General features: G+C 46.3%; 1 protein-coding gene across 1 annotated transcript in view; it reads left to right on the forward strand.

The window, feature by feature from the left end:
• Window positions 1-25,050, forward strand: part of LOC136638659 (phospholipid phosphatase 3-like) — a 45,569-nt gene extending 20,519 nt beyond the window's left edge. The window contains exons 2-6 of the mRNA XM_066612693.1: window positions 335-492; window positions 1,550-1,830; window positions 4,453-4,510; window positions 14,436-14,612; window positions 24,121-25,050. Coding sequence (XP_066468790.1) covers window positions 335-492; window positions 1,550-1,830; window positions 4,453-4,510; window positions 14,436-14,612; window positions 24,121-24,222 — 776 coding nt within the window. The 3' untranslated portion in view covers window positions 24,223-25,050. The remainder of the gene's footprint in view (window positions 1-334; window positions 493-1,549; window positions 1,831-4,452; window positions 4,511-14,435; window positions 14,613-24,120) is intronic.
• The last annotated feature ends 254 nt before the right edge of the window (window positions 25,051-25,304 follow it).

The raw sequence follows: 25,304 nt of genomic DNA on the forward strand, positions 1-25,304 counted from the left end.
GTCTTGTAACCCTTCACTTATAAGAACAAAAGTAAAGAGGTGTGCTCAGAACCACCATAGGGTGGAGGTGTAATGTCCTTGCCTCTACTGACCTCAGCCTTTGAGAATCAAGGTAGTCCCCTTCTATATAAGCTTCATTCCAGCTTATGTTTCAGTGGTCACACTAGAATGTGACAGAATGTTGGGAACTGACTTTTACCTACAGACTCCTTAAAGCTCTAACTTTGGGGTCCTCTTATCGCTGATCCTTCAGCTAGACTCATCGAGTATGGCAATCTCAGGACCGTTCCCTTTTCATGGCTCTTGCTTTGTTTCATCCTGTCCACTGCTGCAGTCTCCATTCCATTCCTTATCTGTGAAGTTGGCCTTGTCTCCCCTGTGCGCCATGGCTTCTTCTGCAACGATAGCAGCATCAACTACCCACTCCAGCGTGCTGAGACTGTCTCCGACACTGTGCTCATCTCAGTGGGAATCCTTACCGCCTCCATAGTGGTAAGTTTTGGGGGAGGAGGGCTAATGCTGATGCCCTTTGATGTAATGCGCTATACTCTGCTTCTGGCAGCAGAACACCACTTTATAAAATGTTCCAAAGGTAAATTCTGTCATCATATCAGTTTCCTTCACTAGGCTTACTAGAGAGTGGCACAGCACCTGTGGCCTACTGTCCATTCCTGGGTTTAGAGTGCAATCCTCTGTGCCTATCTACTGATAGGCACATATAAAGTTGTGCAGGAGCCCCTGCATTATACAAACCTGTCTCAGAACTTTGGCTAAGTGTTAGACTATCTGATATGTTAAGTGTTGCTTAACACTTAATATGCCAGGGTTTTTTTTTAAAAAAGCACCTTGATGCCTACCCAATAGATCAGGATTGTAACGTGGGTGGGAGGAGCTCTCTGTCTCCACCACAGTCCTGATCTGGATTGAGTTCCCCACCCCACATGGCTGCTATTCATTCTGGAATAAATACTTCCATTGGCACAAGTGGAAGCTTTAGTTCCAAGGAAATTAACAACAGGAAATTAATGACATTCTAGGTGCTCTTTGGGGTGGAAAGTGCCCCCTGCTAGTTTGACCCTAACTCTGGTTCTCTGTGGAGACCTTCCTCCCAGCCTTATGCATTTCTCCATGGCAAATCCATACACCAGGGGTAGGGAAATATTTTGGCCTGATGGTTCCACTGGATTATGGATATTGTACCTACTGTTTCCATTGGGGTATGGAAATTTGGCATAATGCATATTTCTTACTTATAATTATCAAATTTGATTCCAATACTGCAAAAAAACTGTTGCATTTCATTCTTTTTTAAATTATGCAACACTCACTACCCACTTTTCTTTTTTCACTACTTTTTTACAATTTGCTGTACTCATTTCCTAAATTAGGTAAATCTTCCGCAGTCCTTGATTTTCATTAGCCAGCAAAGGGACAGCTTTATGCTTTGTTGTCTGGGACAGTGGGAATTAATTACTCTCATCAAGAAAAATGTCTCCTGAAGTTGGTATGGCTTATAAGTAATTGCTTTTCATTTTTCTTTTTCCTGCAGATCATCTTGGGCGAAACCTGCCGTGTACGCAACCTGCCCCAAAGTTCACGCTCCATAGTCTCCAACCGTTATGTGGCTGCACTGTATAAAGAAATTGGTGCCTTTCTTTTTGGCTGCACTGTGGGACAGTCATTCACAAACATGGCCAAAATTGCTGTGGGTCGCCTCCGCCCACACTTTCTGGCTGTATGTCGGCCTAACTTCACTCACATTAACTGCTCTGCTGGATATCTGGAGGACTACATCTGTACTGGGGGCACCTCTCAGGAGAAGGAAGCTAGGTGTGTGAAAGGCCTCACCCCCTAAATTGGGGTGGTGGTGGTGGTAGTGGTGGTGGATGCTTGCTGACCAAAGCACACAGAACAAAAGAAAGCACCCTAGAAATGGAACACATTGAATGTTTACTGTTTTTTCACACTGGACTGATGGGAGACACCTTACCAAAAACTGTAAGCTCCATGATAACACTTTCTGTGTGAATCAGATGAATGAACCAACCTCCCATCATGCTTCTGAAATTGCATACAGTGCGATTCATAGTTTTAGTTGCAGACTTTTATATCATTTTATGAATCCTTTATTTTATTAATCTTTGCATCTATATCTGTCTCATGTCCCAAGCAGTTTTTCTGTATATTTCTTTCATGTGCCTGCTGCATCACTGTGTATTCTACACAGCAATTTCTAATGTACAGATGCAGCTATTTTTAGGGGGCTTTCTTTTGCTAGCATCTTGAACCTCAAGGGGGGCAGTGCTCAGGGGAGTGGGTTACAGCTTTAAAGGAAACCCTGGATGGAGTGGTCTGGGGAGCAAGATCCAAGGTTAGCCTCAGTTCCTTATTCATTGTGGCAGAAGCTGTCAGTCTAATTTCAGGCCAGAAGCAGCCATTGAGAGACCAGTGGATTTTATCATGAGCTGGTCTTTGCAGGGAGGAACCAAAGCCAGGAATGGGAAGAAAATTGAACAGTTCAAACTAGCATATCTGGTTACTGTCCTTGGCCCTAGTAGGGGGGAAGATTCTGGTACCTTAGAGCGGGTGGTGGCTCGGATCCAGTCAAAGGAATTTCAAATATTAGAAATAGGAAGTGACATAACAACAGCACTTCTGAGTGCTAGATGTTAGAGGCAAACAGTGACAGCAGGTTGTCTCAGGACCCTTGTGAGTTTTCCAGAGGCTCCTGGCTTGGCAACATGGTCTGATTTGGCAAGGCAGTTTATATGTACTGTCCACACCAGGGGTATCCCAGTAGCACAAGCAATCTGCAGTCCAAGTGGTCGCATAGGGGTAGGGCAGTGATATTTTAGGGTACACTAATAAAGTTGCATGTAACCTGACAAGTGTGCCTTATGAAATGCTATAACTCTAGGAGTAGAAGGTTCTCAGATTGCATAGTTCAGCCACTGTCATTTCCATGGGCCCAGCTAACAGGGCAGAAAGCAGTTCCTGTGCTTGCCCTTAAGGGAGGCTAAGAAGGAGGATATGAGATATTTTATAAGTCCCAGTAGATTGAAGAAGAGATACTGTGCTCTGATCTCTAATGGCACTTGCTTTGTAGAGCTTTAAAAGTCTTGCCATGTACATTTCTCACAAGCATTCTGTGGGATTAACTGTTGTTCCCATTTTACAGATGGTGATCTGAGCTTGAGAGACAGTGATTAACCAGTGAATCTCCTTCTGAGACATGACTGAAGTTTTCAAAAAATTAGCATAGTCCAAAGATATATTAATAGTTCTCCCATCTACTAAGGTGAATGAAACACAACCAAACAGTGATCCATCTCTAGCTCAAGCTCATTGGACATGAATGACTGAGACTAACCCAGCTCAATCTCTAAATTTCACACCTTTGCTGTGAGAAGGAATTTGAACTTGGTGTTCATTGGTTCAGATCTATCAAGGGACCACACTTGTCTTCCTGAGCCCAAGGTTATGCAGATTGTTCTGGGGAGTGCTACTCTAATGCTATACAGACATGTGCCCATCACTAGAAAAGGTCAGGCATGAAACGTGCATTATTTCTTAGCCTTGGGGCTTGAAGTGAGATGGAAACTTGATGGCTGATGAGCCACAGGGTGCAATCAAGGATGGAGACAGTTTATTAAAATAACAGCAGCAAAGGGCTAGATGTGATCATGGCAGTTCAGTATGTTGAAACATAAAATAGCTCAAACTGCATACAATGAGGGGATGGGCTGCCTGATTTTTAAAGATAAAAAGGGCATTTTACAGCTGAAGAATGCAGAAAACTAACCTGCCCACAGCCACTCTCTCCAGTTTTTTTTTCCCCTGAGACTCCAAAATTGCCCCTGAGACTCCAAAATTGCTATCAGCTGGCTAAGGTCTTTATCCCTGACTAGGATGAAGGGACAGCAAGATGAAAGGAAGAGAGGACAGATGGGTGGATAAGCAGGATCAAAGTGAGGCCTCCCTTAGTAACAATATGCATATTGTGTAGGAAAGCCTTGTCATGACTTGCCTTTGTTTTAAAATTCTAGGTAGTCCCTCTTCTCACCCAAAGTCAGAGACCTTCATGTCTGGCCTTCACACCTTTACCAAGTTGGCCTTCTCATTGAATCTTAAATTCCCTGAATCTCAGCCCAGTGAAAGTTAGGACCCACTGAAACATGCAAGTCACACTGAAATGAACAGAGTTTAATCCCACACTTATCACTTGGTTAACTTTCTCTGGATTGTATCCCCTGTGAATAAGCATCAGGCTACAAGACAAGGATGTGTTAAGCAGAAGGAAGCTGTACTGTATAAGTGAGGGCTGTTTAAAGAAATCCTGGTTAGCGAGCAGGCTGTAGCATAGGCTGCTGTCAGGGACTGTGATCTGAACTGTCTGGTCTAATAATTTAGCAAATGCCACTCTCTCTACCAAAATGTTCTTTTCTCTTTCAGAAAATCATTTTACTCTGGTCATGCTTCCTTTGCCATGTATGCTATGATGTACCTGGTGGTAAGTCCCTTTGCTGGGGTGTTTCAGGGGATCTTTCCTGTTGTATTTCTGACCACTTTGTAAGCTTCAAGGTTTAAAAAAAAGGGGGGGCTTCATACATGCAAACAGCCATGTGACTGTGCAGAGTAGCTCATGCCATTTGTGTGAGCTGCTCCCTATTCTATGCAAAAAGAGAAAACCCAGGCTGGGTTGGTGAAAATACCAAGTCCTGCAGTCTGGCCTATATAAATTTGAATGACAGGCTCCAAAGACAACTTTTTCTTGGTTATGGTGCTGCACCTTGGAACTTTCCATGGGGAGGTTTACCAGACCCAGTACACCAGCTGCTTTTAAGCAAGTGGTTAGAACATTTATTTTTGAGGCCTTTGTTTGACCTCAGTTTTATTTTAACTGTTATCATTTTTTAAAAGCATAATATTGTTTTATTGTCTCTTTTTTAAAATTGTTGTTTTATTACAATAATGCAACGCCTTATATTATGTTATATTGCGATAGCTGCTTTGTGAGTTTTTAAACCTGAAAGGTAATACATCTTTAAAATAAATAAAACCACTACAGAGCCACTTGGTACAAATGGTTGCCATGTAGAGCAGGCTTCACACAATCTAGTTTCTTTTTGATGTCTAGCATGTGTGAATAGGAGCCAAGAACCCTACCTACCAGCACATTGCCAGAAAATTCCAGACTACAAACATTGTTTGGAAATAGACTGTTGAAAATAGTGTTCTCCAGAGCTGTAGCAACAATCTGTGATGACTAGCCATGCCTGTTCTTGCGTTTTCTTCCTCTGAGCAGTGTCTCCATTTGTAATTTTAGCAATATACCTGGAGCTTTGTTGGCTAGAAATCTTGAGGGAGCATTCTTTTCCTCTTCAGAAGGGGGAGGGTTTTCATGGGTTTTACCCATCTAGTCCTTGTCAAGGGGTGTATCTGCTCAGCAAATGTGAATTGGATTGATGTAGTTCCCTCTTCCGAGAGAAAGGGTAGGGTTCTCTAACAGAAGTCTCAGCAAACTAACATTCCCAAGATGCCTTGGAGGAAGCCATGACAGTTAATGTGATATAAAACTTATCGCTGTGCAGTGCAGATTATACTTCTGGAATCTGAATATGAATGGAGGTTTGTAAAGGGGAAATAGATCCAGGCACAAGGAATAGGAGGCTTCTGAAATCTCTAGGACCTTTCCCCTGAAGAGTGAAAAGGCAGCAGTTGGGTGGGAAAGGCCAGAAGTTGGGTGGGTGACTCACCTGCAGCTCTGGTTGATTTCTGGAATAGGGAGATGGCTAGGGCTGTGGATGAAATAGCTCCTGAGCAGTGTCTGCCAGCTAGCAGAGTCAGAGTGGCTCCTTGGTTTACCGAGGAGCTACAAATAATGAAGCAGCAGGGCAGACGTCTTGAGCGACAATGGAGAAAGACTCGTGACAAGTCCGACCGGGCTAGGGCTTATTATAAAGCCCTGGTGATGATGATGTGGCGATGATGGCAGCAAAGCATTCCTTTTTCTCTGCCACTGTCGTATCCACACAACTGGCCAGCAGAACCATTCCATGTTGTGTGGGTCTTCTTCATCAGACCTCTCCAGTTGTCTGGAAGGAACACATGGAAGTCTGCTATAACATGTTCACCAGGCACTTTACAAATAAAATTGCTCAGATTCTCCATGACTTCACACCACTTTGACAATGTCTGGAGATGTCCCCATGGCATCTGTTGGTCCTGGTTTGTGGGATTCTTTTCAGCTTGTGGAACCTGAGGATGTGGACAGGATCCTTTGGAGTGTGAGGCCATCAACCTGCCTGCTGGACCCATGCCCAGCATGGCTGATTAGATCCGGGAGGAACCGGCTGAGTGGTTAGAGAGGGTAGTAAATTCATCTTTGAGGGAGTGCTGCCACTGGCTTTAAAGCAAGCAGTGGTTCACCCCTTCCTGAAAAAGCCCTCTCTGGAGCCCTCAGTATTGGCCAGTCTTGAACCTTCCATTTCTGGTCAAAGTGGTCAAGCAGGTTATATGCCTAATAAAGGCTTGTTGTTGTTGGTCAAGCAGGTAGTGACATTTCAGCTCCAGAGGGCCCTGGATGGAGCGGATTATCTGGATCCCTGTCAGTTTGGCTTCAGGCCAGGCTTCAGGATGGAGATGGCCTTGGTCACCCTAGTGACCTACGCCAAGGGCTGGATGGAGGGAGTGCATCCTTGCTAGTCCTTTTGGACCTCTCAGTGGCTTTCAACACCATCGACCATGGTGTACTTCTGGGATGATTGGCTGAGTTGGAGGTCAGGGACACTGTCTTGTGGTGGTTCTGTGGTGGTTGGCTGACAGATCCCAGATGGTGTTTCTGGTAGACTCCTGTTCAGCACTCTGGCCCTTAAGGTGTGGGATGCCACAGGGTTGTATACTGTCCCCCATGTTATTTAATATCTACATGAAACCACTGGGAGAGGTCATCCGGGGATTTGGAGTTGGGTGCCATCAGTATGCTGATGACACAGCTCTATCTCTCCACTGGCTACCAGGATGGCTGTTTCTGTCCTGAAGTGCTGCCTGGAGGCATTTTGTATCTGGATGAGTGGAAACAAGCTGAAATTAAACCCCAGCAAAACAGAGGTCCTCTTGGTTCAGAAATCCACAGTGTGGGTGCTGACTATCACCCTGCTCTGAATGGGGTTGCACCCCCCCTGAAAGAACAGGTTCGCAACTTGGGGGTTATCCTGGACTTACAACTGCTCATGGATACCCGGCTTTCGGCTGGTGCAGCAGCTGCAGCCATACCTTTTGGGCAGACCAATCCTGAGTGGCCCAGAGTGCAGGGCTGCTGCAGCGCCAAGATGGCTACCGTGGCATCCTGAGCCTAACTGGGCAGCTCACAGTGGCTCCTCAGGGGGACTTTCGACCCCTTCCCCCGGGTAAGGAAGCTCTGAAGCCAGCTCAGAAGCCAGTGCAGAATCGGAAATTCCCATGAAATGCCACACGGCCTAACACAGGGCTCAGGATCTGGTGGAGCCGAGCTCCACCAGTCCCATCTCTCCAAACTATGCCTCCTCCCTGTCCTCCCCTTGTCCTGGAACACCTCCTCCCTGCCTTCCCCCATACCCTCACTCTGCCACCAGGTGGTCTGGGCAACCTCCGGGCTGCGGAACATGGGCCCAGCACCTGAGCTGGCCCAGCACAGGCTCGTGCTGGGCTAGCTTCGGTGCTGGGCCCACTGTAAGGACTCACAAACATGCCTTACTGCATGTTTGTGACAGTGTACACCAGCGGTAAGCTGGCGCACGTGGGTCTGGATCGGGCCCTCAGTCAGCTCAGGCCACAGTGGTCCATACCATGATGACATCAAGATTAGATCATTGTAATACGCTCCATGTGGGGCTGCCCTTGAAGATGATCTGAAAGTTATAGTTACTATAGGATGCAGCAGCTTGTGTAGTTGCTGGAGGTCAGCAGTGTGACTCTGTCACACTACTGCTCTGGTGGCTGCACTGGCTGCCCAATTCAAGGTGCTGGTTTTGAACTTTAAAGCCCTAAACGGCTTGGGACCAGCGTATTTGAGAGACTGCCTTCTTCCGTACGATCAGGTTCGTTCTTTGAAGTCATCAGAGCGGGCACTGTTGGTTGTGCCACCATCGAGAGAGGTCAGGGGGATGGCAGCCAGAAACAGGGCCTTCTTTTTCATGGTACCTGTGTTATGGAACTTCCTCCCCTTTGAGCTGAAACCAGCTTCCTCTTTATTCCAGCAGGGCCTGAAGACATTTTTATTTAGGAAAGCCTTTGAGGCTTGTAATGACTGCTTTTATGAATTTATTTAATGTTTTTATTGGCATGTTTTATTACTGACTGCTTGTTTTTTATATTGTCTGTTTTTATTGTTGTTTTCTGTAGTTTTTATCTGTATTTTATCATTTTTAGACTATGTATTTTATGTATTGCCTGTTAGCCACCTTGGGTGCCCTTTGGGGAGAAAGGCAGAGTACAAATCCAATTAATAATTATTTTCTGCTGCTGATCACAACACCTAAAGTTAACTGCTGGTTGAGTGGGTTTCTTTCTGTCAGGAAGAACAGTAAAGGACATAAAGACAGAATAGCAACAAATGTTTTGGTTCAGGGCTCCAGGTTTTCTTATGCTCCAGCTGTCCCTGTTAACCAGAGTCAACTCCTGTTCTTAGTGAATCACTGTCCCTGTTTTTCCTATTGAGATTTTGGGGGTGATTTTTTTTTAAAATGTGGTTAGTGCTAATTGAGTGTTATTTTTTTCAGATTTCACCATCCCCTGGATTTGTAAAATTCAGTAGCTGAGTGGGCCCCCAGGTGCATGTGGTTCTTAGTGGACATTAACACCACTATATTGCACAGCCTGCCATTTCACATGCTTGGTTGACTTTGAACTGTTGAGAACATATTATAGGACAATTATGATTTTTTAATATATCTTTAACCAAAAGAACAAGCTACTTTGCTCTCTCAGATCGACACATGGTGCACAGCAGTGAGGAAGAGCGTTCAGTAATTTGGTTGTGGTAGGGGTGCTCACACAGGGCCACTCATTGTGAGAGTAGAGATGTTAAAATGTATATATAATTGTCCCTGTTGTTATCTGTGAGATGTAGGAGAGTATGTATGTGTTTATCTTTGGCTTTAGGGGGAGAGTGGAATATTGGTGATTTAAATCAGGAATATTGGCTCACAGTGTACTTCCCTAACTCTACAGATGTTTGTTTTATACTGTTTCCATCACAATTTCCTCTTAGGTAAAACAAAGACGTTAATAATTATCTCCTTTCTGATGACTTTGGGTCTCAATTACTTTATGACTGCTAAGCAGCTGGCTCAGTGAGGGATGGGCATGACAGGGTGCAGCCTCAGTGGCTTATGGGAAATTCAATTGTACTTTGGGCAATGCTGTGCTAGAATAAAATGGAACTCCAGAGCTGTTCTTGTACCCTTACTTGAGTCTTTGACGTGCCCCACCGATTCCTAGTTCTCTTCCATTTCCCATTATGTAGCTTCAGAGAATCTGACGCACATTATTTAATTACACTGATATATTTAAATAAAGGATTAGGCTGGCATCCTAGCAGAGCCTCTTCTTCTCTGGGAGGCTCTAGTGCCAGAAAGATGTGATTATGAGGCTTGTCCTGGCTGGTTGGCTGGTTTCCCTGAACCTCTGACTTGTACAATGGTTCCAGCTGTGAGATTGGATGCTTAAACTTAGGACAGGGCTTCTCAAACTGGGGCATCACGATATCCCAGCCTGAGGGCCCTGGCCTCTGCCCCCTTAAGGGGGGGAGCAGGGACTGGTATGTACTCACCAGTCCCTGCAGCAACCTCCTGGGGGTGTGGGGAGCCCTGCGCAAGCTTCTGCAAGGCTCCCCAGACTTCCAAAAGCTAAACTGGAGCAATTGCACTCCACTTCTGGTTTTGCAGAGGCAGAGCGTGATTGCAGTGCTTTCACATTTAGAAGGCCTAGGAGCCCTGCAGACACTTGCACAGGGCTCCCTGTACCCCCAGGAGGCTGCTGCAGGGACTGGAGATCCTGGGGACTTACTGTGGCTCAAACTCTTCTAGAGTCACATCTCCTAGAGAGTTTAAGAACTGCTGACTTAGGAGGTTAATGCTACAGTGTGAGGATGAAGCCAGAATAGCCTCCAAGAGTTTGATGTGATTCAGGAGTTCACCTTAGAAGCAGGATTTGAACTGGGGACTTCCTGGTTCACAGCTTCATCTGTCACCTTACTCAACAGCTCTCAAGAACCCACAGTAAGAATCTTGAAAATATATGCATATACAGATCTAGTCATAGACAAATCTGTTTTTAGAAGGTGAGCCTATAAGATCAAGGATCATATTTGGAAAACAGATTTATCTGCATCTGATGAAGATGCAATTCTTTATTATCATATCTGTATTCTACCCTTTGCACTCCAAGCTCAGGGCTGCACACATGGAGCCTCGCTAAATTTATCCTTATGTCAATCAACAATGTAAGGTAGATCAGGCTGCAGGAGACTGTCCAAGGTCATCAAATGAGGATTCAACCCAAATTCCCTCCGTCCAAATCTATCACTCTGTCTGCTGTACAATGCTGGTTCTTTTTCCTTCACTGTATTTCCCTGTGAAAACTTAGCTCACAATAAATTTGTTAATCTTTAAGGGGCCAGGATTCTTGTATAATGGTGATTAGATATCCTCCGTCCACCCTGCTAAACAGGGTCCATTAGCTAAACAGGAGAGTCCATTAGCCTGGCACATTCTCTGAGAACTGCAGGAAAAAGGTCCCTTGCTCCTACATAAGAACATAAGAACAGCCCCACTGGATAGGCCCATCTAGTCCATAGGCCCATCTAGTCCAGCTTCCTGTATCTCACAGCGGCCTACCAAATGCCCCAGGGAGCACACCAGATAACAAGAGACCTCATCTTGGTGCCCTCCCTTGCATCTGGCCTTCTGACATAGCCCATTTCTAAAATCAGGAGGTTGCGCATACACATCATGGCTTGTACCCCGTAATGGATTTTTCCTCCAGAAACTTGTCCAATCCCCTTTTAAAGGCGTCCAGGCCAGATGCCGTCACCACATCCTGTGGCAAGGAGTTCCACAGACCAACCACACGCTGAGTAAAGAAATATTTTCTCTTGTCTGTTCTAACTCTCCCAACACTCAATTTTAGTGGATGTCCCCTGGTTGTGGTGTTATGTGAGAGTGTAAAGAGCATCTCCCTATCCACTCTGTCCATCCCCTGCATAATTCTGTATGTCTCAATCATGTCCCCCCTCAGGCATCTGTTTTCTAGGCCGAAGAGGTCCAAACGCCGTAGCCTTTCCTCATAAGGAAGGTGCCCCAGCCCCGTAATCATCTTAGTCGCTCTCTTTTGCACCTTTTCCATTTCCACTATGTCTTTTTTGAGATGCGGCGACCAGAACTGGACACAATACTCCAGGTGTGGCCTTACCATAGATTTGTACAACGGCTTTATAATATTAGCCGTTTTGTTCTCAATACCTTTCCTAATGATCCCAAGCATAGAATTGGCCTTCTTCACTGCCGCCGCACATTGGGTCAATACTTTCATCGACCTGTCCACCACCACCCCAAGATCTCTCTCCTGATCTGTCACAGACAGGTCAGAACCCATCAGCCTATATCTAAAGTTTTGATTTTTTGCCCCAATGTGCATGACCTTACATTTACTGACATTGAAGCCCATTCTGCCAATCTGGAGAGATCCTTCTGGAGCTCCTCACAATCACTTCTGGTCTTCACCACTCGGAAGAGTTTGGTGTCGTCTGCAAACTTTGCAACCTCACTGCTCACCCCTGTCTCCAGGTCACTTATGAAGAGGTTGAAAAGCACCGGTCCCAGGACAGATCCTTGGGGCACACTGTTTTTCACCTCTCTCCATTGTGAAAATTGCCCATTGACACCCACTCTCTGCTTCCTGGCCTCCAACCAGTTCTCAATCCATGAGAGGACCTGTCCTCTAATTCCCTGACTGTGGAGTTTTTTCAGTAGCCTTTGGTGAGGGACCGTGTCGAACGCCTTCTGATATATAATGTCCATGGGTTCTCCTGCTTCCACATGCCTGTTGACCTTTTCAAAGAATTCTATAAGGTTCGTGAGGCAAGACTTACCCTTACAGAAGCCATGCTCATTCTCCCTCAGCAAGACCTGTTCATCTATGTGTTTTGAGATCCTATCTTTGATGAGGCATTCCACCATCTTACCATCTTACACCTTACACGCCTGAGGAGGGACATGATTGAGACATACAAAATTATGCAGGGGATGGACAGAGTGGATAGGGAGATGCTCTTTACACTCTCACATAACACCAGAACCAGGGGACATCCACCATCTTACATTCCACGATAGATGGAATGTAACTATAGGCTGACCGGCCTATAGTTCCCCGGGTCCCCCCTCTTTCCCTTTTTAAAGATAGGTGTGACATTTGCTATCCTCCAATCTTCTGGCACCGTGGCCGTTTTGAGGGACAAGTTGCATATCTTAGTCAAGAGATCAGCAACTTCATTCTTCAACTCCTTAATAACTCTTGGGTGGATGCTATCAGGGCTTGCTGACTTATTGATCTTTAATTTATCAATGAAGTCTGAAACATCTTCTCTTTTAACCTCTATCTGACTTAACTCCTTGGTCAGGAGGGGCCGTTCGGGCAGCGGTATCTGCCCGGGGTCTTCTGCCGTGAAGACAGATGCAAAGAACTCATTTAATTTCTCTGCCATCTCTAAGTCTCCTTTTATCTCCCCTTTCCCTCCCTCACCATCCAGAGGGCCAACCGCTTCTCTGGCGGGTTTCCTGCTTCTAACATATTTGAAGAAGCTTTTATTATTCCCCTTAATGCTGCTGGCCATGTGTTCCTCATAGTCTTGCTTGGCCTCCCATATCACCTTCTTACATTTCTTTTGCCACAGTTTATGTTCCTTTTTATTCTCCTCATTAGGGCAAGACTTCCATTTATGGAAGGAAGCTTCCTTGCCCTTCACAGCCTCTCTAACTTGGCTGGTTAGCCATGCGGGCACTCTCCTGGATTTAGTGGAACCCTTCTTTCTTTGCAGTATACACCTCTGCTGGGCCTCTATTACTGTTGTTTTAAGCAGCCTCCATGCACTCTGGAGAGATTGGACTCTTTTTACCCTCCCTTTCAACCTCCTTCTAACCATCCTCCTCATTTGAGGGAAGTCCGCCCATCGGAAGTCAAGGGTTTTTGTTAGAGATTTGCCTGGTATTGTTCCCCCAATGTGCATGTCGAAACGGATCGCAGCATGATCACTGTTCCCCAATGGCTCAGTAACATTTACATCTCTAACCAGGTCCTGTGTACCGCACAATATTAAATCCAGAGTCACCTGCCCTCTGGTGGGCTCCGTGACTAGCTGCTCTAAGCCGCAGTCATTTAGCACGTCAAGAAATCCGGTCTCCTTATCGTGACCAGAACACAAATTGTCCCAGTCTATATGAGGATAATTGAAGTCCCCCATGATTACAACCCTGTCCCTCCTTGTCACCTCCCTGATCTGTTTCCTCATTTCAAGGTCCCCATCCGATTTCTGGTCTGGAGGACGATAGCATGCCCCCAGTATTACATCGCTGCACAAGCCTGGTAATTTAACCCACAGAGATTCTACGGTGGAGTTGGACCCACCTTCAGTCTCTACTTTGCTGGATTCTATCCCTTCCTTAACATAAACGGCCACCCCACCTCCAACACGCCCCTGCCTGTCCCTCCTGTAGAGTTTATAGCCCGGGATTGCGATATCCCGCTGTTTCTCCACATTCCACCAGGTTTCCGTTATGCCCACTATGTCAATGTTTTCCCTTGTCACCAGACATTCCAGTTCTCCCATCTTTGCTCGGAGACTTTGGGCATTCGCATAAAAGCATTTGTACATGGAATGCCCCAGGGTGGGCTGCTTATTCGCTCCTTTGTCCCCGCATCCTCTCACTGTGCCAAACTGTCTATCACATCCTATCATGCTACCTTTCCCAGTTTCTTCTCCTATTCTGCCTTTGTCTTGTTGTTCTCTAACCTCCCTATCCTCGTCCCATAGGGATGAGGAGTCCCAAACCGGGTGCCTCTCGGCTCCTGTCGGCCTTCCCCCAGGGATCAGTTTAAAAGCTGCTCTGCCACCTTTTTAATGTTATGCGCCAGCAGTCTGGTTCCATTCTGGTTCAAGTGGAGCCTGTCCCTCTTGTACAGGCCCCGCTTGTCCCAAAACGTTCCCCAGTGCCTAACGAATCTAAACCCCTCCTCCCTACACCACCGTCTCATCCACGCATTGAGACCCCTGATCTCCTGTTTATGGCTGAAGTTGGGTAGCCTCAGATTCATGGTGGAGATAAGCCGATTGGCCCAGCTCTCACTTTTGCTAGAACCTCTGCTGACTTGTTCCATTTTTCTGCCCCTTCTTTCTTCAGTTTTATCTGCAGGCACGCTTCACCTGGAAAGGTGCTCGACTGATAAGACCGCTGGTCCAGTTCGTGCTGCTGATGCTAGCAATGTACACAGGCCTGACCCGCATTTCTGACTATCGGCACCATCCATCTGATGTCGTGGTGGGGCTGTTGCAAGGGGCGCTTGTGGCATACTGGGTGGTGAGTTGCAGTTCCCCTACCTGTCTTTTGAGGAAAAGAGGGGTTGGGGCTCTTTATGGAGTGTCTGTGAGAGGGCTTGGGAGGGCCTTGCTGGGTTATCTAGTAAGGGAGGCAGGAACCTGGATTGCTGTAGTTTTCTAATTGTAGCTATGGAAAAGGAAAAAAAAATTGTGTTCTCTTATTTACAGCCAGGCTGCATTTTTAAAACAAACAAATTCATTGTGAAGATCACCCAAATTCTGTGACAAAAAAGCCAAATTCTGCACTCAGTAAAAAGTATACAAAACAATATATCTGCATAATTTTGCATAGTTTATTCTGCTAGCCATGGGAAAGGACAAGGAATTGAAGCCCCACCCCCTGACCACTGGAAGTCATATTCAGTTATTCTTCCTCGTCTGAGATTTCAGCAGGCATTGCACACATTAGGTCTATTCACATGTTATGTTTCATGTACGTACAAGTTCTTATGAGAAGAGGAGGAAAAAGATTATCTTCCTAATCCCTACCATTTATAATTTTGTAAACTTCCATTATGTCCCAACCTTGCTTGGTTTTTTTCTGTAAACTAAAAAGTTTCAAATGGTTTAGCTTTTACTTGTTGGGAAGGTGCTTCAACCCCAGTCATTTTTACTCCCCTTTTTTTGTTTCTTAAATTGCAAGGGGCTCCATTGTCCAGATGTTGTGGGATGTGTGGGATACTAAGCAGCATCTTCTCTGCTGCGGAGAAAAACAATGGGGTTTGGTGTGAATTGCCAGGAAATAGCTAAGGAAATGCACACCCTTGCCAGCATTGTGTACAGGCAGCAAGTAGGAAATTCTTCTGTTTCCTACCATCTCTGGCTCTGGGATTCTAGCCCCACCCATCTGCCTCCAGAACATACAACAAAGTGTGCATAGAAGTGGAAATTCCTAACTGCTGCCCTGCATTCTAACTACTAGAGCTAGGATCCTAACAAGCAATAATTTTATCCCTTGTTGTTTAGGAGAAATGGAGTCTCACAGAGTGTTGAATGTGAGTGGGTACACTGAATATTGGACTACTGGCATCAGATTCAACAGTGTTACGGGAGCACAGCCATAAACTTCTCCTATCCTTTAAAAAAATTTTGGACAATGTTCATAGAATGCTGTCAATAGAAGTGATGGCAATGCTTTATTTTTAAAAAAAAGATATGCTAGAGTTTGGACCAGCATATCTCTGTTCCTTTTCTGTGTAGGAACAGACTGCTATTGCTCAGTTGTGAAGGAAAGGCTTGAGGGCACTTTGCTTTCTTCTAATATATTTAAAGAATATTATATATATATTGGCAACCTTCAGTCTCGAAAGACTATGGTATCACGCTCTGAAAGGTGGTTCTGGCACAGCGTCTAGTGTGGCTGAAAAGGCCAGTCCGGGAGTGACAATCCCTTCCACACCAGGAGCAAGTGCAGTCTGTCCCTGGTCTGTCTCCCTGGCTATGGGCCTTCCTTCTTTGCCTCTTAGCCTCAGACTGTTGGCCAAGTGTCTCTTCAAACTGGGAAAGGCCATGCTGCACAGCCTGCCTCCAAGCAGGCCGCTCAGAGGCCAGGGTCTCCCACTTGTTGAGGTCCATTCCTAAGGCCTTCAGATCCCTCTTGCAGATGTCCTTGTATTGCAACTGTGGTCTACCTGTAGGGCGCTTTCCTTGCACGAGTTCTCCATAGAGGAGATCCTTTGGGATCCGGCCATCATCCATTCTCACGACATGACCGAGCCAACGCAGGCGTCTCTGTTTCAGCAGTGCATACATGCTAGGGATTCCAGCACGTTCCAGGACTGTGTTGTTAGGAACTTTGTCCTGCCAGGTGATGCCGAGAATGCGTCGAAGGCAGCGCATGTGGAAAGCGTTCAGTTTCCTCTCCTGTTGTGAGCAGAGAGTCCATGACTCGCTGCAGTACAGAAGTGTACTCAGGACGCAAGCTCTGTAGACCTGGATCTTGGTATGTTCCGACAGCTTCTTGTTGGACCAGACTCTCTTTGTGAGTCTGGAAAACGTGGTAGCTGCTTTACCGACACGTTTGTTTAGCTCGGTATCGAGAGAAAGAGTGTCGGAGATCGTTGAGCCAAGGTACACAAAGTCATGGACAACCTCCAGTTCATGCGCAGAGATTGTAATGCTGGGAGGTGAGTCCACATCCTGAACCATGACCTGTGTTTTCTTTAAGCTGATCATCAGTCCAAAATCTTGGCAGGCCTTGCTAAAACGATCCATGAGCTGCTGGATATCTTTGGCAGAGTGGGCAGTGACAGCTGCATCGTCGGCAAAGAGGAAGTCACGCAGACATTTCAGCTGGACTTTGGACTTTGCTCTCAGTCTGGAGAGGTTGAAGAGCTTTCCGTCAGATCTGGTCCGGAGATAGATGCCTTCTGTTGCAGTTCCAAAGGCCTGCTTCAGCATGACAGCGAAGAGAATCCCAAACAAAGTTGGTGCAAGAACACAGCCCTGCTTCACGCCACTTCGGATGTCAAAGGGGTCTGATGTGGAGCCATCAAAGACAACAGTGCCCTTCATGTCCTTGTGGAAGGATCTGATGATGCTGAGGAGCCTGGGTGGACATCCAATCTTGGGGAGAATCTTGAAGAGGCCGTCCCTGCTGACCAGGTCGAAAGCCTTCGTGAGATCTATGAAGGCTATAAAGAGTGGCTGTTGTTGTTCCCTGCATTTCTCCTGCAGTTGTCTAAGGGAGAATACCATATCAGTGGTGGACCTGTTGGCTCGGAATCCGCACTGCGATTCTGGATAGACGCTCTCTGCAAGTGCCTGGAGCCTCTTTAGTGCAACTCGGGCAAACAACTTTCCTACAACGCTAAGGAGAGAGATGCCACGGTAGTTGTTGCAGTCACCCCTGTCACCTTTGTTCTTGTACAGCGTGATGATGTTTGCATCCCTCATGTCTTGAGGTACTCCACCTTCTCTCCAGCAGAGACAGAGGATTTCATGCAGCTCAGTGACGATGATCTCTTTGCAGCACTTTAGGACTTCAGCAGGGATGCTGTCTTTTCCTGGTGCCTTGCCAAAGGCAAGGGAGTCCAGGGCCACGTGAAGTTCTTCTAGGGTTGGTTCACTGTCAAGCTCCTCCAACACAGGCAGACACTCAATGTTGTTCAGCGCTTCTTCGGTGACTACATTATCTCTGGAATATAGCTCAGAATAGTGCTGCACCCAGCGTTCCATCTGCTGCACCCGATCCTGGATGACCTCGCCTGTGGCAGACTTCAGAGGGGCAATTTTCTTCTGTGTTGGACCTAGGGCCTGCTTGATACCATCATACATCCCCTTGATGTTGCCCGTGTCAGCTGCTATCTGTATCTCGGAACAGAGCTGGAGCCAGTAGTCGTTAGCACATCTCCTGGCAGGCTGCTGGACTTTGCTGCGAGCAGCTTGGAGGACCTGCAGGTTGCACTCACTGGGACAGGCCTTGTATGCTGCTTGAGCTCTCCTCTTTTCCTCAATGACTGGTGTCAACTCCTCAGAGTGGGCTTCAAACCAGTCTGCCGTCTTGTTGGTCCTCTTGCCAAATATGGACAAGGCGGTGTTCTTGAAATGTTCCCATCTGTTGGATGTGTTTGCATTGGCTGGGCCTGGAAGAGATTCCTCAAGTGCTTGTGCAAATTCCTCCACTTTTCTCTGATCCCGATCTTGCTGGTATCAATGCGAGGTCTTCCTTCCTTTTTCGTGTGGTACAGTCGCTTTGCTTGCAGTTTCACTCTGCTGCACACCAGGGAGTGGTCAGTGTCGCAGGCAGCACCGTGATAACTGCGTGTGATCTTGATGCTGGGAAGGCTGGAGCGTCTGGAGAGAATCAGGTCGAGCTGGTGCCAGTGCTTTGATCTTGGGTGTCTCCAAGAGACTCTATGTTGGGGCTTCGTGTTGAAGAATGTGTTGCTGACACAGAGACCGTGATGACAGCAAAACTCTAGCAGGCGTTGGCCATTTTCGTTCATCTTCCCAGTGCCGAACTGACCTAAGCAAGTGGGCCACGAACTGTTATCAGCACCAACTCTAGCATTGAAATCGCCGAGGATGAACAATAGCTCTTTTACAGGGATCTTCTTGATAGTGGTGGCCAGGTCATCGTAGAATTTGTCTTTGTCTTCTGCTGGAGACGACAGAGTCGGTGCATAAGCACTGATGAGTGTGACAGGTCCTGCTGATGACTGGAGCTGCAGGGACAAAATTCTTTCACTTCCCATAGTAGGTGGGATGATGGATTCCAGCAGAGTATTTCTGACCACAAAGCCAACGCCATGTTCCCTGGTTTCGTTTGGTGGTTTTCCCTGCCAGAAAAATGAGAAATTTCTCTCCTTGACAGATCTGGAATCTGGCAGCCTTGTCTCTTGAAGGGCGACGATGTCCATCTGCAGTCTGCTCGGCTCCATGTCGATGATGACATGTCAGCTCCATGTCGATGACAATAACATTAAAGAATATTATTATTATTATTATTATTATTATTATTTAAAGAATATATACCCTGCCTATACCCTGCCTTTCTCCTTGTAAGGGCAGTCAAGGCGGCTTACAGAACTAAAAACAACAATAATAAAACAATAAAAGCAATTAAAACAAAAGATCCCCAAAAGATCACATAAAACAGTCAAAACTACATTTGATTAAAACACTAGCCCAGGGCTCTCAAGACTCTGGATCCAGTGCCCTTTGTAACCCCTTCCTGCATGAATGGTGCTTACAGTTCCACAGGGAGCCTCTTGGTCACAGCACTACTCTCCTCCAAACTGCACCTTGGCTTGTCACTGGGGTGACAGACCCTGGAAGCAGCAAGCCGGGGCTCAGTTCTGGGGAGAGCGGTGCTGTGACCACAAAGCTTCCTGGCAGAATGGTAAGCACTTTTTGTGCTGGGGAAGCTTTTCCTGGCACGCGGCAGTCTCCTCTTTGGAGTCCACTGCACTAGCCCATCATGTCAGCTATTAAATGCTATTGAAGGCCCTGCCAAAAAGTCTCCAGGGAGAGAGCCAGTTCCTTGGGGAGGAATTCCATAATCAGTGTCCCACCACCAAGAAGAATCTGTTCCTCACTACCATTCCCACCTCTATCATTGGCCCAGTTAAAAGGCCCTTCTCTGATGACTTCAGAGGATGAGTCAGATTATATGGAAGGAGGCAGTCCCTCAAATACCCTTGTCCCAAGCAGATGCAGTGGTGGCAGAGAAGAAAGCCCTCTTGTCTGCCAATGCCACCACAGACTAGTCTCTAACTTGTGTATGGTCAGACTCAGCACAAGTTTTCTGCCACTGTTGCTCTAGGTATCTGCCCCATCACTTCATCACCCTCAGTTTCTTGGTAAACCAAGGAACAGTCCAATCCAAAGCACTGGTCATTTCCCCAATGACCAGTAAACCAGGGCATTGGGTGAGTAATCAACTCTGGCAACAGGAGATACCCTCAGGAATGTATCTGGATCCATTGGCCTCTAGGGTGGACAATACAGCGTGGTCCCCTGCAGAGGCAAAAAGCTGCAATAAGCCTAAATCCCACCAGGAATTGATCTGTCCATGACAAGGGAGTGATCTTAATCTCCTCCTCATCCAGTTCCTTTGACCTTCCTAGCAGTAAATCTTGGATCAGCGTGTGTCTTGGATCATGTGTTGGGGTGGTTATTCTCTGAGAGAGACCCATGAAGTCCTGAGCTGCAGCTGTCCCTGGGGCCTTGGTGTGAATATTAAAATCCCCCAGCACTAATAGACTAGGGCACTCCAAACCATGCTCAAGATGACATCCATCAGCTCAGACAAGGGGGTAGCATGGCGGGTAGTATACCAACAAAATCCCTATTATGACTCGCCCCTCCAGCATGACACGAAGGCACTCAAACCCTGTAGACTGCTGGACAGCATAATCGGTAAGATGAATGATATCCTAATAGACCAGGGGTGTCCAAAGTTTTTGGCAGGAGGGCCACATTGTCTCTCTGACACTGTGTTGGGGGGGGCCGGGGGAAAAAAGAATTAATTTATATTTAAAATTTGAATAAATTTGCATAAGTTTACATAAATGAATATATTAAAGATGAACTTATATGAATGAATGAAGGTCTTGCAATAGCTCAAGGCCTATAAAAGGCCTTGCACAAAGTAAGGCAGGCCTTTCCTTTGCTGCTGCTACTGCATCACAGATGTGAAACAACAAGCAGTGGAGAGAGCCCTCATCCCACAGCTCATGTGAGAGGTCAAACTGTCGCCCTCACACTGAGAGCAGTTGCATCAGGCCAGTGTGGGCTCCAACAAATCTCTGGAGGGCCAGAGGCTCATTGGAGACTGGGAGCTACCTGTGGGCCACATTGAGAGGTCTTGAGGGCCGCAAGTGGCCTCAGGGCCAGGGTTTGGATGCCCCTGTAATACACCATCACAACCCCACGTCCCCACCCATAGGGTCACTATAGAGTCATGTCCCCTATGAGTGGTCTTGAGCTAAAAGAGGAGGGATGGGCTATAAGGCCACTGGGATCTGCAAGAGATTATTTCTGTTTGCGTCACTAGAATTGTGCACTAAGGTAGGGAACATCAGGAAGGGGGCAGTGCAGCAATGGACAAGGCAGGATAGAAATCCAAATAAAGTTTAAAACAGCTAGATTCAGTGGCTCTCAGATGTTTAGTACCAGGACCCACTTTTTTAGAATAAGAATCTGTCAGGACCCACCGGAAGTGATCTTATGACCAGAAGTGACATCATCAAGCAGGAAAATTTTTAACAATCCTAGGCTGCAAACCTACCCACACTTACCCAGGAGTAAGTCCCATTTGTTAAAGTCCCATATCATTGTTAAAAGCAATGTAGTACATTGTACATAGTAGCCTGTTAAAAGTACAGAGCTGTAACATTTCCCCAGATGCAGCCACTTACCATGGTAGCATGAAGTCTAATATATTAAAATAAAATATTGAAATGAATGGGGACCCACCTGAAATTGGCTCATGACCCACCGAGTGGGTCTCAGCCCACAGTTTGAGACACACTGAGCTAGAGGGTGGTGTTCTGTCTACTGGCTCTTGCTAGGACTGGAGGTTCTTTTGGATCATAGAAAGAAGTGAGTCTAAGTTCAAGGTTGTCATAAGAGTTTTATTTGTTTACTGTAAAACAGAAGAGCATCAACTTGAGGAGCACTTCTAGGTACCTAGATGCATCTCCAAGCACGAACTTACGATTCCAAGCATATTATTAATTATTATTAACAGTATTTATATACCACTTTTCAATGGAAAGTTCACAAAGCGGTTTACAGAGAAAATCGAAGCGCATCAACATACAGGAGTACCTCCAGGCATCTAGAGGCAACTCCAGGTACAACATTTCTAGGCATAAGTCTTGCACACATGAATCTCTTATAAGAATACAACAACTCAAGGCAACTCAGCATGGCCTGGGAGTAAGGCAATGGCTGAATGCAGTGGCTTTTATAGGTTAGGTGTTTACTCCAGCTGCCTTATCATGAAATTAGTTCTAATTGGGAAAAGGTGGGCTACTTGACAGCAAAGTGATAGATGTATGACTGCAGCTGGGGTTCTCATCATTAAAAGATATCAGCCACATTCAACAGATAATAAGCTAGACTGATGCCAACAGGAGATGTTCTCATAATTAAGATCAAGACATGTGCAAGGCCAATAGCCTGGTCTCTGCTGTAAGTGCTGAGTAGGAATTGCAGAAACCAAGAGTAGAGCTTCAGGGCTGTTGTCTGCAACTGTAAGAGCTAGGATCTTGCTTGGCTTTTTCTTCTTTTTTAAAAAAAAGTCATTTTACATGGTAGATTTTCAACAGAATTCTATACTTTCCTTACACTGGTGCAGCAGCCACTTCACCGGCCTAGGGTGTTGCAAATGTGCCATAATGCATGCTTGTGGCATCCAGTAAGTAGGCTGCACCAGCGGAAAAATCTGTGCAGTCCAGCCAGTGCTGAATCCAAGAGCACTGCCTGATAGAGCAGATAAGCTCCTGGTAAGACAGAGGTTCTCCTGGTCTGGAAATCCACAATTTGGGTGTTGGACTATTGGCCTGCTCTGGACTATTGCATTTCCTCTGAAGGAGCAGGTCCTCAGCTTGGAGGTGGATCCTGGATCTGCAGCTGCTCCTAGATTCCCAGATGGTGACAGTGGCCAGGGAAGCCTTTGCACAGCTTTGGCTGATTTGCCAGCTGCAACCATACCTGGGTCTCACAGACCTGCTCTAGTGACAATTAGATTAGATTACGGGAATGCGCTCTACGTGGGGCTGCCTCTGAAGATAGTTCGGAAACTGCAGAACACTGCTGTTGGGGCTCGCCAGTTTGACTCTGTTGGGCCATTGCTTCAGCGATTTCACGGAATTCCAGTTTATTTCTGGACTGAATTCAAAGTACTAGTTTTACTTTAAAAACCCTTTATGGCTCATGTATTTGAGGGACCGCCTGCTTCCATATAATCCCACCCGTTCCCTTAGGTCATCAGAGGGGGACCTTCTAACTGCCCACCCCATCAGTAGGGGTGAGGGGGATGGCAGCAAGAAATAAGGCCTTCTCAGTGGTGGCACCCCATCTATGGAATTCCCTCCCTCTGGAATTGAGTACAGCTCCCACTTTGGAGTCCTTTCGGAGGGGTCTCAAGATCTTTTTTATTTAGGGAAGCTTTTAAATACTTGACATCAGGGGGCTGTCGCTTTTTATGAAACATCTTTTAATCTGTGATCCAATTGTGTTTTATTGTTTTCTGGTTTTAATTGTTTTAATGTTTTTAGCACTGTTTTTATTGTATTGATTTATTGTTTGTAAGCTGCCTTGAGGGCACTTAAGTGGCATGGAAAGGCAGAGTATAAATCTCTTAAACATATAAAGAAGCTCCTGCCTAGCAGCGCAGGGGCAGGAGGAGGGCGGAACAGGGATGGAAAGGTGTGTAACAGGGTGGGGGAGAGCAGAATGCAGTGCGGTTAAGGCCTGGGGGGGGCAGGATCAGTTGCACTGGCCTGTGTCACATTCTATTCCCCATCCTGGTCCTTAAAGCCCCACCAAAGGGCTTTTTGGACCTGCACCAGGAATTTTGCTGGTGCAGATCTGAGTAGCCCCATTGAGCCGGCTGCGGCTCAACATGGAGTAAGGGAGCAAATGTTCTCATACCTCAATGTGACTTCCAGCCTACTCAGTCTCAGCTCTGCACACAGTGTGGGCCATATGGCCCCACTGCCCCAGCCCTGGTTAGGGTTGGGCTGTTTGATTTGAATTGGTTGTCTTTGGTGTAGGATTTTTTGGGGGGGAAATAGTTTGGTGACATGTAGATACCAGTCCTGAAAAAGGATTCCTCAGCAGTTTACTTGGTTTCCATTTGTTGGCCTTTCATGTTTCCAGCATGTTCCATTGCAAGCAATCATAGTTGAACTCAAATGCCCTGATTCTGTGGTGGGCCTGAGGTGGGGGCTCACATCCCATCTGCAGCCCCTGGGCTGTTGTCTTTCGGTGACCCCATGACCGTATCTCATACTGTCTCTTGTTTCTATTTACAGGCCTTCCATGTTTCCAGCATGTTTCATTGTAAGCAGCAGCCCCAGGATCGGCGTATTACCATCTTGGACAGTCCCAGCTCAGATGGGCACACTGATTGCTAACACTGGGATACAGATGCACTCTGCTCCCTGATGGCCAAAATCACTCTCTGTATTTCTGACTTCAGAGCCCTTATTCAAACTAGTTACCTCAGTGACCAGTTGCAAGGCACTTACTGTATCTGATGACTATTTAGGTATCAGATACAACAGCCTTGCCAACTTCTGGGAGCCATCAGGGAGCTCTTGCTCACTACCACACCACTGTCCATTGCTGAAATGACTACTAGGAATAAGAGAGAAAAGGGGTGCTGCCCTACTACAGGTTTCAGGTCACTGTTATTCCAACACTAAGATTCAACCATCCAAACCAGCTGCCTGGTTTTTCTATGGATTTGGGCACAAAACCACTCCCTGCTTTCTTATACACTTCATGAAGGATGAAGAGTCCACATCACCACTGCCAGCCTCGCTTCCTGCAAGATGATAGAGGAAACTCCAGAAGGAAATCCCATATTTTTTCATCCAGGAAGACCTGCCCTTCCTCCTCACTGGTACTGGGATGATCTCACCCTGGAAATATTAGGCACTTGGGTGTGTTGTTGGGAGAAGAACTGATATCCTTAATTCAATATCTGTTGCTCAAATGATGCATCTCAACTGCTTATGAGGCAGCTTTGTGTCTTGCAGCAACCTGCACATGAAGGAATGAACCACAGACCCTGGAGGTGAGGTTGTGGGTCTAGAAAAATGTGGAGGACCTGTGGATTAATACCAGTATGCTGATGCAGTGTGCTATCGAATGCTGCAGTGTACCTCCTGCCCTCACCTTTTTACCCCCTTCCCCCAAAATGTGAATGTTATTTTTGTAATAAATGGTACTGACAATCATCTACTTTAATAGCTATGACTTGGTAGAGGGTGGGCAAGTAGGCTGGGAATGCCAAGTAGACTGCACTACTTCACTTACTCTGTACTTCAAAACGTTCTTCCTAGTTGAGTTTATGTGGCACCAAACAGCTGATGTGGCTAATTATATTCTGCATTTCTGCATGGATAGGATCTGATACCTAACACTGAATTGGGTTCTGAGAAGTGTAGCTCTCATTTAAAACAAAGAAGTAGGTTTCTAGACCTTATGATTG

The sequence above is a fragment of the Tiliqua scincoides genome, chromosome 2 (assembly GCF_035046505.1).
Source record: "Tiliqua scincoides isolate rTilSci1 chromosome 2, rTilSci1.hap2, whole genome shotgun sequence".
Classification (NCBI taxonomy): Eukaryota; Metazoa; Chordata; class Lepidosauria; order Squamata; family Scincidae; genus Tiliqua; species Tiliqua scincoides.